The sequence below is a fragment of the Oxyura jamaicensis genome, chromosome 8 (assembly GCF_011077185.1).
Source record: "Oxyura jamaicensis isolate SHBP4307 breed ruddy duck chromosome 8, BPBGC_Ojam_1.0, whole genome shotgun sequence".
Lineage (NCBI taxonomy): Eukaryota > Metazoa > Chordata > Aves > Anseriformes > Anatidae > Oxyura > Oxyura jamaicensis.
The window spans coordinates 8,817,708-8,834,784 of record NC_048900.1 but is presented as its reverse complement, the minus strand read 5'-3'; the positions used below and the strand labels follow the sequence as shown (position 1 = coordinate 8,834,784).

At 66.2% G+C, this 17,077-nt stretch overlaps 1 protein-coding gene across 2 annotated transcripts; it reads left to right on the top strand.

The window, feature by feature from the left end:
* The first annotated feature begins 3,974 nt into the window (after positions 1–3,974).
* On the top strand, positions 3,975–15,498 carry CRIP2 (cysteine rich protein 2). 2 transcript variants are annotated; one of them, XM_035332708.1, is made up of 8 exons: positions 3,975–4,128; positions 11,552–11,646; positions 13,347–13,404; positions 13,814–13,954; positions 14,040–14,108; positions 14,284–14,378; positions 14,537–14,594; positions 14,679–15,498. In XM_035332708.1, the coding sequence occupies exons 1-8, from the start codon at positions 4,086–4,088 to the stop codon at positions 14,744–14,746; spliced, it is 627 nt and encodes a 208-aa protein (XP_035188599.1). In that variant the 5' UTR covers positions 3,975–4,085; the 3' UTR covers positions 14,747–15,498. The 2 variants fall into 2 exon arrangements, with proteins under 2 accessions (XP_035188599.1, XP_035188598.1); XM_035332707.1 differs by lacking the exon at positions 3,975–4,128 and adding an exon at positions 11,182–11,440.
* The last annotated feature ends 1,579 nt before the right edge of the window (positions 15,499–17,077 follow it).

The window sequence follows — 17,077 nt, the reverse complement described above, 5'->3', positions numbered from 1 at the left end:
GAGCTGAACTTTGCCACTGAAGCCGCCTGTGAGCACAGCCCGTGCCCGGGACACCCCGTCCCCACCGTGGAAGAGGGGGGCCAGAGCCAGAGCTGGCGAAGGGCCAGTGGAGCTGTGCCCGACTGTACCCTGCATGCTCCCCCCTTGGGTGCCTGGTTCCCTTTTTGGGGGGTTTCAGACCCCTTTTTGGGTGTGTATCCCACCTCACCGAGGCGTAAATCCCGCTGTGTGAGCTCTGTGCTGTGCCAGCACCCCCGGCACCCAGCCTGCGGCTGCACTCAGCGCCTGCTCCTCGTGCAGGCACCTCGGGAGCTGCCCTTCGGGAACTTCTCCATGGCTCTGAGTGGTTTCTCAAGGGGCTGATTGTTTGTCTTCCCCTCGAGCAGGGCACTCGGGACATGCCTTGGAGTCAAATGGGTGCTTGGACCCAGTAAGTGCTGGCAGCTTGGAGCCAAGGAGATGTTTATGGTGAGGAAAGCAGCTCGCTGCCGCTATCGGAAGCATCTGTAACCTCATTTAATTGTCACCACGCAGCGCTGCCCCGTGCTGGGAGCTACTGGCGGTGGCCTGGAGCACGTCTTCCCCAGGGAGAAACCCTCGGCACTGATGTTCAAGGCAGACCAGCCCTGGAGCTGCTCCAGGAGGGGGGATTGGAGCAGACCCTTGGGGAAAGGACACCATGGAGCCGGGGCAGGGGGTGCCCTGCGGGGACAATGGGTGACATGCAGTGCCCAGCCCGGGCCCCTGCTCGCATGGCAGGAGCCAGGCACGTCCCAGCAGCCTGGTGCCCCCCCAGACACTGTGACAAACCGGGGGCTGAGCCCCCCCGGGACAGAGGCAGCTGCAGCCCTGCGGGAAGGGGATGCGGGGACATCCGTCCCTTGCCACTTGCAAGGACAAGCGGGCAGGACACAGCCCTGCTTATCCCGGGCTCCGTGACAGCGCTATCTGCCCTGCGATACCCGCGGGGCCTGGGATGCCTTTTAAAGGAGAGAAGCGACAAGTGGAGGGCCGGGGCTCCGCAGAGCGGCCGCGGGGGCGAGGTGGTGACGTGCCGAGCCCCAGGCACTGGCATGTGCCGCCTGATGAGACCCAGGGCCCGCCAGCCCCGGCACGCTGCTGCACCCAGCCGCAGCCTCTGCCCCCCACACAGGGGCCCTGGCTTCTGCTGCGGGGCTTGTCCAGGGATGTGGGTGCTTCAGGAGGGACAAATAATCCCGTAAATCCCCTCTGTCACTTTGGGGGTCCCTGACACGGGGGACAGGAGGGCCACGCACCGATGACTGTCCTCTGGGCGAACCCAGCAAGCAACAGTTTTTTTTCCCCCCTTAACCTTCTTTTTTTTCCTAAATACTTTTCCCTCCAGTCTCTTCTCGTCCTGTAACGCATCCAACTGATCCTAGGTGCCAGAAACTGTGAGAGCAAGGCGCGGAGGGGAAGGCTCCGCAGCCTCAGCCTTTCCGCGGCGTTTCCATCTGAAGGCAGATGGGAGAGCGCAGGGGAGCCGGAGCAGGGGGAGAGGGGTGAGCCAGAGGCGAGGCAGCTGGGGGGCAGTTAGCCCTTATTTATTTCTTGCCTTCCCTTCGCAGCCTCGCCGAGCTCTCTGGTTGACCTGCCCTAGGACGAGGTCCCGGCCGGCTCTCTGCCTTCTGCCGGCTTCCTGCGGAGGCGATCCCGGCCTCGCGGCCAGCCCCGGCCCGCGCGGTGCTGGGGGGTCGCTGAGCTCTGCTCACCCTCACACCCTCCCAGCAAGGCTTCCCATCAGCGGGGCTCCTGGTGCCAAAATCCCCACGCCACGGAGCCGAGAGCACAGGGAGGGGGCACAGCGTGGGCTCCCCAGCCTCCCTGTCCCCTCCGTGGGCGCTTGCGAGCACGGCCAGAGGAGCGGTGACCAAGGAGCCCCGCGCTGCACCACGCAGCTCTCTCAGCCCCTGCGGCCAGCTGGCGGCAGCGGCTTAGGGAATCCCAGGGCTGGGCTGGATGCGACTGGAGGAAAATGGGTCACCCGCTGCCGGGGGGGGTCCCCTCGGAGGGACACCCCCAGCACTGTGCGAGGTGTGTGGCTGCACCAAAAACCTCCGCAGGGCTCGTGGCTGCGGGAAGGAGGCTTTATGCCAGTTGTCAGGGAAACCCAGCGCTGCCGAGAGAGGGAGGGAGGGAGCCCCCGAATTCCTGATGTAAAAGGCAGAGCTTGGGGAGGGTGCCCCTGGTGCCACCCCGGTCACCTGTCCCGCTGTCCCCAGGGCCCTCAGAGCGGGGGCACGCAGAGCCTGTGCGGGGGCAGATTAAGAGGGGACAAGCTAAAGCCACTTTGCTCCTCAGCGAGCATATCCGCTGGGGATTTAGCGCATTTGCAGGCAGGGATTCGCACCTTTAGGTGATTTGCCTTAAGTCCCCCCTGGCCCGTGTGTGTGAAAAGCCCTCGGATGCTGCCTAAGCCTGGGGTTTCGCCTGCAGCTGCTCCGTGTGTGCGCACTGGGGGGTGCAGCCTTCCTCCCCCTCCTCCTCGTTCTCCTCCTCCTGCCTCTGTGGCCAGCGAGGCTGGGACACCAGCTGAGATTTCCAGCTGCTACGGAGGGATTTTGACAGCGAAGGCCGTGCCCTGCCCCTCCCGAGCCGCCCCTCGCAGCCTCTTTTTGCAGGGGGGCTGAGGAGAGCTCGCGCTGGCGGGCCTCTGGGACCAGCGTGGGGCCCTCCAGCCCCTTTGGGACCAGCGTGGGGCCACAGGAGCACGTAGGGCGCAGCGGCCTCGTGCCGCAGAGGGACCAGAAGCCCGCAGCTCCCCACCTGGCTGCGGTGGCCACCGGAGCCTCGGGAGCAGCAGCTCCATCGCGGGGATGCGCGGCACAGCCACCGCTCCGCCTGCCCCAGCACGGGGACCCGGCTGGTGACACAGCCACGCGTTGTAGCGGCAGCAGCTGGGCCCGGAGTGACGGGGCCGCCTGGCCACCACCGCTCCCGACACCCTGGTGGGGTGCACGGCCTCGGCAGGCGCCCGCTGTCGCCATCCCCGGGCGCTGCTCGGCGCCGGGGTTCACTGCCCGGTGCCGTCCCCGTGCCGGGGGCCGGGCGGCTGCGCGCCAGCTGACGGCAGAGAAAGGAGGAATTATCTGAGAGCAGCGCAGGGGGAGAGCCGGGCTGCGGGCTGATGAATAATGCAATGGCCTGGGCTTCGCGAGCAGCAGATTTCCTGTTTACGGGCGCTGGGCCGGGGACAAGCGAGGCGGCGGGGCCCCTCGGTGGGGCTCCCCAGGATCTCCTCCTGCACGCGCCCGTGGCACCGCAGCGCCACGAGGCTCCCGCGCATCGCTCCCGCGCCCGGGGGATTTTTGACATGGCTGTTTCCATGGCAACGGAGCAAAATGGCGCGGGGAGTCACTGGCAGGGGAAAGGCCCCAGGAGCGTGCGGGGCCATGGGCAGCGGTGCCAGGCCGTGCCAGTAAGGGAGCCCGGGTGGGAGGACGTGCCGTGCTCCGTGCCTCGCCCGCCTGCCGCCAGCATTATCTCCGCTCTCGCCCTCGTCCCCCTGCCAAGGTCTCCCATCTTGTGCCCCTCCTGGCTGCTTCGTCTGCCTTTCTTGGTTATCCCACATGGAACAAACGCAGCTAAGAAGGCCCCGTGCAGGCACTTGGCAGGGCGGGGGGTTGCTGCCTGCGCCCCCACATTCCCACCCCAGGGGCACCGGGGCGGTGGCGGTGACCTGGCCCCATCCACCCCTGCACCCCGGCATGCGTGTGGCCGGGCGGGGGTCCTGGAGTTGCCCCCAGGGAAGGGGCCAGGACCCCCCCCCTTTTCCTCCACGCTCTCCCCAGCACCCCCCGGGCTGGGGGCCGGGGGCTGAGCGCCGGCCCGCGGGAGCCCCGCTCAGCGCGCACCTGCCGCGCTGGGGCCGTGCCGAGCCGAGCCGAGCCGGGCCGGGCCGGGCCGTGCCAAGCAGGGGCGCTGCGGGCAGCCCCGCCCCGGTCCCCCCCCCCGGCAGCGCGGCCAATGGGCGGGGGCCGGGCGGAGCGGGGCGCACGGCTCGGCTCGGCTCGGCACGGCACGGCACGGCTCGGCACGGCTCCGCTCCGCTCCGCTCCCCAGCCATGGCATCCAAGTGCCCCAAGTGCGACAAGACCGTGTATTTCGGTGAGCGCCCCCCCGGGGGTCCCCGCTGCATCCCCGGGTCCCCCCCAGCCCGGAGCGCATCCCCGCCCGGCTCCCCCCCCCCTCGCCCCGGCCGCCCCCCGCAGCCCCCGGCCGAGCTGGGGGATGCTGCCGGTGGTCCTGGGGCGGGTGTCGCGGGGAGGGGGGTGCTGCTGGCACCCCCGGGTTTGAGGTGGGGAAGCTTGGGGAGAGGGGGCCCGGGCGCGCCGGGTGCGCCCACCCCCGGTGCCCCGCGTGGGGAGGCTGGGGGGGGGCGTCCCGGAGTCCGCAGGGTTGGGGGTGGCCCGGGGGGGAAATGGCCCCGGGGGGGGGGGCGGTCCAGGTGCTGGGGTCCCTTGGTGCGGGGCAGCAGGAGGTGGCAGGTGCAGGCGTGCCCGACCCTGGCCAATTTGCTCCCTGCCACGCCGGGGCCAGGTGTGCGGCCCCCTTTGCCCCCCCGGCTGGGTGAGCTAACCCACGGTTTGGGGGTTCTCCGGTGTGCCCCCGAAGGGTCAGGGCTTGGGGTTCTGCCGTGGTGTGCCCGGGGTGGGGTGGTGGCCGGCTGGGGGCAAAGGGGTCTCTGCTGGGCATCCCACTGCGGGGGGACTTGGGGGTGCCACCTTCTCGTGACCCTCCCTGCCCGTCGCCCTCCCGGCACCAGGGCCCGGCCCCCGGCACGTTTGGGTGTGGAGGAATCCCGAAGGGAGCTGGAGGTGCCCGGGCTTTTGAAGCACCGGCAGCTTTCATTCCTTTCCGGCCATCTCCAAGTAAACACAGAGAAATAGGAATTTGCTGTCTTCCTCCTTTAAATAAACCTATTTGTGTGGGGGTGGGAACGGCTCGGCCTCTTGGATGTCCTGCCTCGTGTGAATCTTTTCCTTTTTAAGCAGAAAATAGCCCGTCTGTCCGGCCAGCTGGGCACGGCCGGCACGGGGTCAGAGCAGCTCCTCCTGCCCCAGCGGGGGCAGCCCGGCCGTGCCGGAGGGGACGCGCCAGGGCCATGGCCGGGGGGACACAGAGCTGCTCCCTGCGTGTGTGCTGCCCTCTTGCCTCCCGCAGCTCCCTGGAGGTGGCCAGGACACCCCTGTGCAGGTCTGGGTTGGCTCCCCCCGTCCTGTCCCCCTCGGGGTGGCAGGAGGGAGGCGGCTGGCAGTGACACTGTCCCCCCTGGCACCCTGTGGGAGAGCCTGGGGAGTGAGTCAAAGCGGGAGCTGGCCAAAAAACTTCTCCTCGCCCGGTGTTGAAATAGGCTGGAGCGCGTCCCCGCTGACGTCTTCGGCTTTTCCTTGAGGAACCGCCCAGGCTCCCGTGGAATAAACCCGTGTGGGTTTATTCAGTGCATGGGAAGCGAGCAAAACCTCTGTGCCGGCTGTCCCGGGGGCCGGGATGAGATGGAGCAGGGGACGAGGCGGTCAGCGGGCAAGGGTTACCTGCAGCAGGAAGATCCTGGCACAGGGGCTTTGGGGTGCTCCTCGGCTGCCCCCGGCAGAGCAAGGAGCCTCTCTTATAAAGCCCGGCTTGTCCAGGAGCACAGCCCGGTGCTGCTGAATGAACGCTGGCAGCCCTGGGTCTTGGATGCCTGGCATTGTACCCTGGGGTCACGTGCGAGAAATGCCACCGCGTCCCGCTCCGGCCCCGCGCAGTCGTCCCGCGGGCTGCCGGCTGAGCGGCTGACCACACCACCTAATTTCCAGCCCGCCTAATTTCCAGCCCGCCTGTTGCTTCGAGCTCCCTGGAAAAATCCAGCAGGCTCCTCCCTGTAGTCAGAAGGATGTGGGCGTTTCCTGAGCTGCAGAATGAGCTTTTATTCTTTAAAAAGCATAGGGAAATATAAAAATAGTTTGCTGGCTTTTTTTCTATTTTTTTTTTTAAGCGTGCTCAGATCTGCTCACCGCTGTTTCCAGTAGGACTGGGCGGCTCGGCCAACCTTTCCCCTTCTGGGGCCGGCCCCGTACGCGCGCGGCGGCCGCCCGCAGCTCCCACGCTGGCAGGTGCCGGAGGGACCAGCGTCGCCTGGAGCCGAAGCGCCGCAGATTTCCTGAGCTCCCTTTTGTGCTACCAGCCTTAAATGAGTTTTGCAGGGTCCCCCGCCTGCGCGGGCCGGGAGCCGTGACCGAGCCTTTCCGCCTCCCTTCCTGCCCTTTTCCCAGGGGTGGTCGGGACGGCGGCGCGGGAAGCTTCCTGTGTTCCCGCACGGCGATTCCTGAGCTCGAGGCACCCGAATTCCCCGGGGACAACACGGGCACGGGGGCGCGGGTGCGACCAGCCTTGCTCGGAGGGGCTCGCCCCCGGTGCCAGCCTCGTGGCTCGGAGGCCGGGGTGCTCTCCGCGCTGAGCCCGAGCAGAAATCCAAGCTGCAGAAGCCACCCTGCAATTAATAAGTAACCGCTGTCCTTGGCCAGGCGCTGCTCGTTCCAGTGGGCAGCCAGCAGAGGCAGGAGGGCTTTATTTCCACCCGGCTCCTAACAAAGGGGCCGCTCTCCGAGCGCGGCTCAGCCTCCCGCGGGCAGCGCGCAAAACGTGAACGGAGGGCGCTGCGGCTCCTGGCTCCCGGCGCAGGGCCCTGCCGGGGGCAGGATGCGGCCGTGGGGAGCTGAAGGACGGGCTGAGGAGCGTGAGCCGTTCCCGCAGGAAAACAGCGCGAGCTGTGGGAATGAGCCCTGGGAGGGCGGGTGGGAGCGAGGTCCCTGCCCCTTGGCTCTCGCGCACGGTAAATGCGCGGCTGCCGCGTGGTGCGGAGCTGGCGGAGCTGGGGCTGTGTCCCTGTCCCCTGGGCACGCTGCTGGGGGTGACCCGAGCCTCTGCGCCGCACCTCGAGCACGGAGGATGGGGACCGGGTCAGCTCGTGCTCGGTGCGAGCTCCCCGTGCTCCATCCACCCTCACGGTCCCCGGTAGCAGCCCGTGGATGGGGAGAGGTGGCAGGACCGGGGAGGGGGAAGGAAAGGAGAGGAAAGGCGGAGCGGGAACGCCCAAGCGAGAGGTAATGGAAAATCTGTCTCTGTAACATCACGATCAAACGCAGAGAGCAGGGCGTGTGCCGTGGTGCCGCTTCCAGCTGCGATGGGGTGGCAGTGCCCGTGCCACGGGGCAGGGAGTTTGGGGGACAGGCCCTGGGGTGTGCTGCGGGGCAGTTCTGGTGCTGCAGCTCGCAGGGAGGTGCTGAGCATCCCCTGCCACCTCTGCTCACGCTGTGTGGTCGCAGGCCTGGCCTGTGCCCCTGGGGCACCAGCGGGATGGGGAGGCGAGGGGCTCAAGGAGAGGCTGGGCGTGCAGCCGTGGCATGGGGAGGGATGAGGAGCCGCTGGCAAACAGCAGCAGCCGGGTGCACGCAGCCTCTGCCTGAGTCCAGAGAGGAAAATCTGCACGGTGGGAATGGCAGCACCGAGCTGTGCCCGCGCAGCGCAGTTACCCGGGAGAGGCCGTGCCTGTGTGTGTGCCTGCCCGGGCTCACCCTGCACGCTCTGACTGTCGTTCTCCATTTCGTGGTGATGCAGGGCCCAGAGCAGAAGGAGCGAGGCTGGCAGAAGGCAGACAAAGGCAGACGGTGCTTTCTATCCAGTCGCGTCCCCTGGGAGCTGCAAGCTCGGGGACTCGGGGTATGGATGCCAGGAGCTTGTTGGAGCTCCCGCAGGCAGCGCTTATCTCGGAGAGAGCCCCAGCCATCCCTGCCGCTCGCTGCCTCCAGCCCCGGGGCAGAAGGAAATGGCCTGGCAGGGAAGCAGCCAGGTTTGGCACGCTGCTGCAGCGGCCGCTCTTGTCCCAGCTGTGCTGCGCCAGGGCCGTGTGGCCGCCCTGCTCCCTGGGGGGGTCCCTGCGTGGCGGGGCTGAGCTGTAGCAGGAGAGCAGCTGATTTCTGGGGCTTGGCCCTGGCTGGAGGAAAGGAGCAGCGAGGAGCATCCCTGGGGGCTGCAGCTCGGCTGCACCCTGGTGCCTGGTTGTGTATCCTGGTGACCCAGGGGAACGTGCCTGCGGGAGCACTGCCGGTGCCCTCCCAGCACCAGCTCTCACCTCTCTCTTTTTTTAAATAATTTTCCTTTGTGTGTGTGACCACTTTGCAGCGGGTCTGCAGTCGGTCTGACAGCATCCCTCTCTCCTCCGGGGACGCCGTCGCTGCGTCCCCACGGGGATTTGGCACCTCTGTGGCTGAGCTGGGCTTTGTCCGCGCAGGGAGGCGATGGGATGGATGGGCCCCACGCCTGTTGGCACGCACCCCGCCACCTTCATGGCGAGGCAGAGCTGATGTCAGCCCGTGGAAATGCCTGGGCGAGGGCTCGGCACCCGGCCCCAGGCGGGGAGGAGGGATCCTCCTTCCCCGTTCCCATCCCGAAAAGATGTGCGCTCTGCTCGCTGCTCGCCCACGCTGGCTGCCTTGCCCGGGCACGGCGGGTAATTAGGGGATGAGCCGCGGTGTCTCGGGGTGGAGCTCCCCCAGCAGCCGGGGAGCAGCCCCGTCCCAATCCTTGCTCCATCTGCCTGGGCTCCGGGGTGGGATAGGATGTGCCGCCGCGCGTCCAGGCGTCCCCGGGGAAGCCAGCTGGAAAATCCCAGTGGGAAGGGAGGGGAGGGAAGGCCGCGGGCTGGCTCCCAGGAGCGGAGGCAGCGGCTCTGCCCGGTGAGCGCGGAGGCGCTGGAGGCAGCCAGGTTCCCACCCTCGCCGCGAGTCCCGCTGCCAGCGGGCTCAGCCTGCCGGCGCCCGCCCACGGCGGGGCTGATAACCCGCAGACAGAGCGCCGGTCCTGCAGCCCTCCCAGATCCCAGGGGGTGCCTGGATGTGGGTAGCGGGGGGCAGCAGGCACCCAGGTTCCCTCTGTTCCCTGCCTGGGGACGGAGCCGTGCCGCAGCAGTGTGCCGTGCCCCAGGGCACGGTGAGGGGCCGGGGTCCTGCAGCCGGGCACCTTGGTGCCCATGGTGGAGGGGTCCCCGGGGTCCCCGCAGTGGTGGGGGATGAGGCTGGAGGTGGCGTCACCGGAGCTGATGCAACTGCGGAGCAGCCGTGGCTGGGTGACAGGAAATCTGGCCGCTGGAGCTTTCTCTCCGCAGTGATTTATGGGGCAGCGCAAACACAAACGGGACGCCGCTGCCCTGGAAATGGGCTGGGCTGGCTCCAAGCTGTTTCCTCTGCCCGGGGTGAACAATGCAGCCCGAAAGCCGCCCTGGCTGAGCGGGGTCTGAGCGCCTGGCTCTGCTCCCTGTCCCCTGGGAGCCTTTGTTTGCGGCCAGGGGACATCTGACCAACCTCCGTGCAGCCTGACCAGGGGCTCGGTGTCTCTCCACGAGGACAAGGGGTGGCCCCGGTGGCTCCCGGGATGTCCCCGTGTGCCAGGAGCAGGACAGCGCACCGAGCCACCTCATCCCTCCTGCCCCATCCCCTGTCAGGGGCTGCAGGTGCCTGCAAGGTCTGGGGAGCAGCAGGGTTTTACAGCTGCCTGAGGTGTTACCGGGGGTGAATCTCATCTCCCGGGGCAGGAAGGAGGTGGCGTGGGCCGTGGCCAGCTCTAAGTGCCATGGCCTCTGCAAAACGTCGCCGGGGGTTTCCTCTTGCGGCTCCTTGCTTTGCACCAGGGGGTGCGACGGGGCGGAGGTGACGCAGCCGAAATGGCCTGGCTGTGCAGCCACTGTGACAAAGCCGAGCGGCTCTTTGGCCCCGAGCCTCTGGCTCGGCTTTCAGCCGGTCACGCTCCATTTCCCTCCCAGGGGAGGCTGCCCTGCGTGCCGGGGAGCAGCAGTGCACCCCACCGCCTTCTCCTGCCCCGGGTTCAGCCCAGCAGCGTGGTCTCGCACGTGACCCACGTGCCACCAGGGCATTTGTCCGGTCACTGTCCCCGCGAGGCCAAATTCAGTTCAGCCCCCGCACCCCTGCCAAGGCCACGCGGGGATACCCGGGGCGCGTGCTGGCCCCGCTGCTGCTGCGCACGCAGAAAGCCCCGGGCCGGCAGGGAAGCGTCTCCTTTGTGTGCTGCCCCTTGTGACCCGCGTGTGGCCGAACCCAGGGCTCCAGCAAATTTCTGTCTGCGTGAGAAGCCTGCTGACCCCGCCGGGGATTTTGGTTACGCAAAGCCTGCCTGCCCCTGCCTCCTGCTCGCTGCAGAAGCTCGTCTTGCTCGGTCACGGTTTGGCGACGCTTCGGGCTGACACTGCACGCACCGCCCGTGCTTCCCTTGGGGTGCTCTGCCTTTACCTCTGCGGCTCGCCCGCCGCCCTGCCTGGCACCGGGGCTGATGGCTGGGGTGCTGGGGGCGGTTATTTCGGCTTATCTTGGTGCTGCGGCGTGCCCCGGGCGCAGCTGTTTGCCCTGGGAGGAGGGCGGCTCTCGAAGCCAGGACCTGCCCTCGCGGAGCTCTTGGCCCCCGACTTGACCTGATGCAAGCTGGAGACATTTGCTGAAGTCCTATTATTTTGGGGGGGGGAAAGGTGCTGGAAAACAGGCTGCCATGGAGGAGGTGTTCCTGCAGAGCAGGGCCGAGCTTCGGTTGCGCTTTTATTTGCTCGTTAAATATTTTATTTGGCCCTTATGACTTTGTTTTACAGCGGCTGTAATGGGATGGTGCTGCTTTCCAGCTGCCTGCGCGTGTGTGCGAGGGGTGGGTGGGCAGGGGGTGACCCCCAGAGCGGGGTGGGGAGGAGGTGGGGGCTGGCACCACGCTGTGGGGGGAGATACGGAGAGCAGCAGGGCTCGGGGAGGTGCACGGTGCCTGCCTGAGCGCTACTCACAGGGTGGAGAAAGGGCCCCACAAACCGCTGTGGTCCCCCGGGCCCGCAGAGGAACACGGATGGGGATGTGGGGTGAGGTCCCTGGAGCCGTGCAGCAGGGATAGCCAGAGGAGCTGCATTTGTGGAGCCGGTCTCAAAGCGCTTTCCCTCCCTGATCTGGATGCTCCGAAGCTGTTCCTGGTGCCTGCAGCCAGTCGCTCCGCTGGTTCGCAGCGCGCCGGGACCGTGCCCAGTGCCCGTCTGCACGTCGCACCCGCGCACCCCCAGACGGGTGCCTTCCGGGGCCAACATCCCTCCTCGGTGACTCCGGGGGCTGCCTGCCATCCCGTCCTCCCAGCCGGAGGCACGGCAGCCGAGGCATGAAAATGAGCAGGAGCCGGCGGGGCCGGCGCGACGGGCCGGGTGGGGCCGGGTGGGCATGGCAACTCCAAATATTTGAATGGAGCAGGGCCGCTCGGGGTAACGCGGCAGCAAAAATAGACACGGGGAGTAGGAAGGAACGTGCTACTGCTGCCGGAGCAGCGTGCTGGGGAGGGCGGCCGTGCCACGACAGGGCTGTCACCCGGGGATGCTGGGGCTGCAGCGCAGCGGCGAGGGAAGGGGGTGCGAGCACATCGGTGGGGCAGCCCGGCACCAAACGCAGCCCCTCTCGTGCCCGGGTTCGTGCAGAGGTGCCAGGCAGTCGCTCACCCAATCCCTCGTGTCTCCCCGCAGCCGAGAAGGTCTCCTCCCTGGGCAAGGATTGGCACAAGTTCTGCCTGAAGTGCGAGCGCTGCAACAAGACCCTGACCCCGGGCGGGCACGCCGAGGTAAGAGCTGCTGGGGGAGGAAGGAGCGATGGGGCTGGGGCCAAACCCAGCATCCTGCCCTCGCCCTGCAGCCCACAGGCCCTTCCCTTGGCATGTCATCGGCATCGGAGGGGCCCAGGGCACGCTGTGCCTCCGTATGGCCTTGCCCGTGGTGCTGGCACCCGCCAGCCCCGCGAGCATCTCCGCTCGCAGGCCCCGGAGGAAGGAATGGAGGAAGGGGAGCAGCTGCCCCAACCGGGGAGCCGCTTGCATTCCCTGCGCAGCTACTAATGGAGCTAAAAAAGCCCCGAATCCATTTAAAATGTAAATATTTGGAGAAGCTGAAGCAGCAGGGGCTGTGCCGACACGCCGGGGGGGAACTGATGGACTCTCCTGGGCTCTCCAGTGCCCCGGGGAGGGGGAAGTCCCGGGAAGCAGTTTGGGGAAGGTGCCCGATGCCGTGCCCAGCGAGGACCTGGGAGCACGATGGTGCTGCGACGGCAGGTGCCGAGCCCTCGGAGCAACTGTGTTTGCCTCGTGTGGCTCCCCGCCGTGACACGCCGTGCCCCGGATCTCGCACGGTGCCTGTCATGCCACAGTGTCACCAGCTCCTTAGCGGCGCAGCTGAGGGGCAGCTGGTGGCAGCAGGGACAGCCGTGCCGGCCGGGGACGGGCAGCGGCCGGGGCTGCGAGCCCCCAGCCCTGTAGGGGAGGCTGGGTGCATGTTTCGGGTTGGGTCAAGGCCACGAATTTGCCTTTTCTCCATATAAGGCCGGATTCTGCTTGGGGGGGACGGCAGCCAAGCCCCCAGTGACTGTGCTGAGAGCAGGATTTGGCCCTTCCCAGCTTTTTCCCCCCCAAAGCCAGCATGTTTGGCCAGGTTGGGAAGGTGTCGCGGGGAGACCGGCTAAATGTTTACCCTGCCTTCCAACACGGAGCGCTCTGAGGACGCCAGTATTTTTGCCTGGCAGCTGCTCGCTCCCAGCCAGCTGCCCGCTGGCCTGCCCAGCCCCGAGCCCTCTCCCTCTGCACAGCTGCACCGGGAGGGCAGAGGGGAAGGGAATGAAGGGGCTGCGCTCGCTTTGCTCCGTTACCTCCTCCTCCGGTGGCTGGAGAAGATTCTTCTCACCCTGCCCTGCTGCCCTGCTCGCTTTGGGCAAGGCATGGTGGTTTTGCAGCGGAGGGGACAGAGGGCAGGGGCATGGGACACAAAGCAGGGCTGCGACGCTGGGCCTTGTGAAAGCCCAAGGCAGCGGTGCAGAGGGACAAACGCTCTTTCTTTTCTCTTGGCCTCGGTTCCAGTGGCCCGTGAGAAGCGGCTGCTGGAGCTGCAGGACGTTATCTGGGGCCCTGGCAGCCTCAGCCTTTCCCCTCCGCCGGCAGCTCTCGTGGGCGGCTGCACGGGAGAAGGGCCCTGGTGCTTATCGCCCGCTCCGTGCCTTCCTCTGATAGCCGGCCCCAGCCGATAGCGGGGCCGATAGCGGGGGCCGATGGCAGCGGGGCTGGGACCGGTGCCCGCATGGGGCCTCTGATCTCCGGCCAAGTGAGGGGCACAGCGGCAAGGCTGGAGGTGAAGCTGAGCAGAAGGCTTCTCCTGGCCTTGCCAGGGTGTGCAGAGATGTCCTGGGGCCGGGCAGGGGGTGGGATGGGGCTGGTGCTCAGCGGGATCTGTGCTCAGCTGGTGATCACCGCCCAGCACCCTAACACCCCTCTCTCCCCAGCATGACGGGAAGCCCTTCTGCCACAAGCCCTGCTACGCGACGCTGTTCGGCCCCAAAGGTACGTCTGGGCTGTGCTCAGGGCTGCTCCTACCCCCACGGCCCTAAAAGAGCCCCAGGAGTCGGGCTGGTGTGGGCTGAAACAATCCCAAACCTGCAGCTGCTTCGTATAGAGGGATAGGAGAGGGGGGGATCAATCCTGACAGCAGTCAATCCTGACAGCTGTCTCTCTCTCTTATTTTTTTTAATTAAAAAAAGAGACAATTTTCCATTCAAACAGAAGGTGGAGTCGCTCTCCCATCCCAAACACAGCTGCAGAAAGCCTGGGTCAGGAGAAAGCCAGCTGGGGCCGAGGCTCTGGGGCTCAGCAGGGACAGGGGTGCCGAGGGGAGGTGGGATGGGGCCGGGAGGAGGATGGAGACCCCCGTGTGGCTCTGGGGATGCTGCAGCCTCTCCGCCTCCCTGCACAGGGGTGAACATCGGCGGCGCTGGGTCCTACATCTACGAGAAGCCGCAGATCGAGGGGCAGACCGCCCCGGGGCCCATCGAGCACCCGGCGAAGGTGGAGGAGAAGAAGGTGAATGCCGCGCCGCCCAAGGGACCCAGCAAAGGTGAGGGGTGGGAGGCACAGGCAACAGGACCGTTCAACTGGGTGCTGGCCGAGGTGTCCCACACTTGTGTCCCCTTGTCTTCCAGCCTCCAGCGTCACCACCTTCACCGGGGAGCCCAACATGTGCCCGCGCTGCGGCAAGAGGGTCTACTTTGGTAAGGCAGCGAGCGGGCGCTGGGTGGTCTCCACAGGACCCCTGGGGCACGCGGGGTCTGGGAGGGGGGTCTGGGGTCTGTATACACGGAGGTGAGATCCCTGCGGGGCATTCTGGCCGCCCCCTGCGTGCTGGTGACCTGTGAGGGTGACCGTCCCTGCTTGTCCCCGCTGCAGCCGAGAAGGTGACCTCGCTGGGGAAGGACTGGCACCGGCCCTGCCTACGCTGCGAGCGCTGCAGCAAGACGCTGACCCCCGGGGGCCACGCCGAGGTAAGGGCAGCCCCATCGGGCCCCCACGCCGCGGGGGCCCCGTGCCAGGTCGTGCCAAACCGAGCCGTGCTGTGCCACCACGAGAGGGCAGAGCGGCTCCACACGTCCCACGCCACGTGTCCCCACGGGTGACGCCTTTGTCTCTTTGCCTGGCGCAGCACGACGGACAGCCCTACTGCCACAAGCCCTGCTACGGGATCCTCTTTGGGCCGAAGGGTGAGTGCTGGGGATGCAGGACTGGGGGGATGCCAACATGCATCCCACCCGTATCCTCACCCCCACGCGTGTCCCTCCTCGCAGGTGTCAACACCGGAGCCGTGGGCAGCTACATCTACGACAAAGACCCCGAGGCGAAGAACCAGCCGTAGGGCAGCCCCCTGCCCGCCCGCTCGGTGCCCCCGCACTAACCTCCCGCTCGTAGAAGTAGCTGGAGCGGCCCTTCGCCTCGGAGCTGTGCTCTCTCTGCTGTCTCTACTGCGGGCAGGACGGCCCTGCCCTCCGGGTTATATATCATAGTCTCTAATATAAGCTTAAGTGTTTAAAGGCAAAGGTTGAAGGCGGCTCTGCTCGTTCCCAATGTGCTCTGCCCTCCCCTCCCTCCCCCTGTCCCCCCCCCCAGCGCAGGAGGCAGCTTTGTGGCTGTGTAGCATCCCGCAGCATTCGGGGATGCCATCACCGGTGACACCCACGTCCCCTACGGGCTCTGGTCCTTCCCAGGCTGCATGCCCAGCTCCGGCTCTCGAGGGGCTGGCACCTCCCTGTGCCCCCATCCTTGCACCCCCAGGGCATCCCCATCCGTGCACCCGTGCTCTGCTACGGGGCCCAGCTGCTCCCCACGTTTTGGGGGCAGAGCGCATTGGGCTCGCGGCTCGGCAGTGTGGCCCCCGCCTGCTTCCCCGAGCCCGAGGTTTCTCGTCGTGGTTGTTTATTTATAAGCCGTTGTAAGTGTGCTCCTCACTGCGGGGAGTGGCGCCGCCCGGGTCTCACCCCGTCCCCCACACGCACGCCCAGCCCCGCTGCTTGCGCTGCCCACCAGGCCGGGCCCTGCGGCGCCAGCGCCGTGTGCTCCCCGGGCTCCCAGACTTTTGTTATTTGCTGACAATAAAGGTTTTGAGAGATGCGGTGTGTGCCTGAGCTCTGTGGGCGGGTGGGGAGGACGTGGAGCCTCCCACCAGCACCCTCCTGCCCTGGTCTGTTCCTCCTGGAGCAACACGGAGCAGCCCCAGTCTGGGCCGGGGTGGTGGGGCTGGAGCACCAGGGGCACCCTGGCATGGCCTGGCTGGAGGCAGAAGCAGAGCAGGTTTGTCACTTAGTGCTGCTAGAGCCCACCACGCATCACAGCTGGAGTCCGGGGCATTCTTCTTCCTTCATGCTCCATTGCTTCTTACCCACCGTGCCGCTGTCCCACAGTGGCCATCTGCAAAGGCAGGTGGGACACCAGTTTGCCTCCCAGCAGCAGGTGCCCCAAAGGCTATGTCTGTGGGGTAAAACAGGGCCTGCTGCCTCCCCACATGTCTTGCAGCCTTGTGGCACTGCTGCAGGGCAGTGGCTGGCTAGCATAAACACTGGCTGCGACATCCCTGGAGCTGCTCTATTGCCCACAGGGAGCATTTGGTCATGGTGGCATCTCCCTGGGCTTTGTTGTCCAGCAGGACCATGTCAGAGGAGCTGCTGGTATGGGAGCTCCTGGCTTTCCCTCTCCTGGCAGTGGCTTCAGCAGCCTGCAGCCTTTTCCCAGGCACGGCGGGCTCGTTTGCAGCAGTTCCTGTGCCCAGATGTGTGTGTTTGTGTTTGGTGGGGTTCTTGTGGAGACCTGACCCCTCCAAGGCTCCTTCCCTGATCCTGTGGCTGACGTTTACAGGGTTGCAGCACTGCACCGTGCAGCAGCTGGGCTGGGTACCCCATTGCCCCCTATTGCAGGCGAGGCCCCTAGGAGGCTGCAATGTGGCAGGGAGGCCAGCAGCACTGGTCGCAGCTGTTACCACATCAGCAAGCTGGCACCAATCAAGCCATACTGCTCTCCTTGCAACCCTTATTTACTTACCATTATTAATTAATGAGCTTAATAAACCCACCTCTTTGCTACCAGTGGCCCTGGTGCTCCAGGTGCTGCCCACACCCAGCACAAGAGGGGAACAGAGGAGAACAGCTTGGGGCATGGTGCCGGGCTGCATGGGCTGGGGACGTGGCTGGGGTGGCTGAGCATGGCATGGTATGACGTGAGCCACTCCCAGGCGGCAGCCCTCAAAGGCAGTATTTTATTTTGTTTGGGTGGAGTTGGCTTTTTTCTTCTCTTTTTTTTTTTTTTTTTTTTCTTGTTTACATTTTTTTTTCCTCAAGAGAGTTTCATTGGGGAAAAACTAAAAATAGACAAAATTCAGCTCTGCACAAGTGAGAAGCCTGCTTCTGCTCAGGGAGAGCCCAGCTGCTGTGCTGCAGGTGGGTGACATCCCTTCTCTGTGCCCCCCTGCAGCCTGGGGACATGGTGAGGGCAGTGGGCACCACTCGTGGCAGAAGGTGGCCACCAGGTACCATGGGTCCCTGTGAGGTGGGTGTTAAGAGCAGGCAGCTGAAGGACTTAGTGGGGTTTTGGGGCCCCACATGGGGTTATCCACGTGCATGCCAAGGGTTTGAGGTGGTCCTGGTGTAGCACAGCAGTGCTTTGTTTGAGCCGGGAGGGCAGCTCTAGCCTCTGCATT

Bases quoted from the DNA above. Each gene is read 5' to 3' on its own strand.
- CRIP2 (XM_035332707.1), top strand. From the start codon at position 11,197: ATGAAAATGAGCAGGAGCCGGCGGGGCCGGCGCGACGGGCCGGGTGGG. The intron at 14,109-14,283 runs GTAAGGCAGCGA...TCCCCGCTGCAG, and splicing joins CGGCAAGAGGGTCTACTTTG to CCGAGAAGGTGACCTCGCTG. The intron at 14,595-14,678 runs GTGAGTGCTGGG...CCCTCCTCGCAG, and splicing joins GATCCTCTTTGGGCCGAAGG to GTGTCAACACCGGAGCCGTG.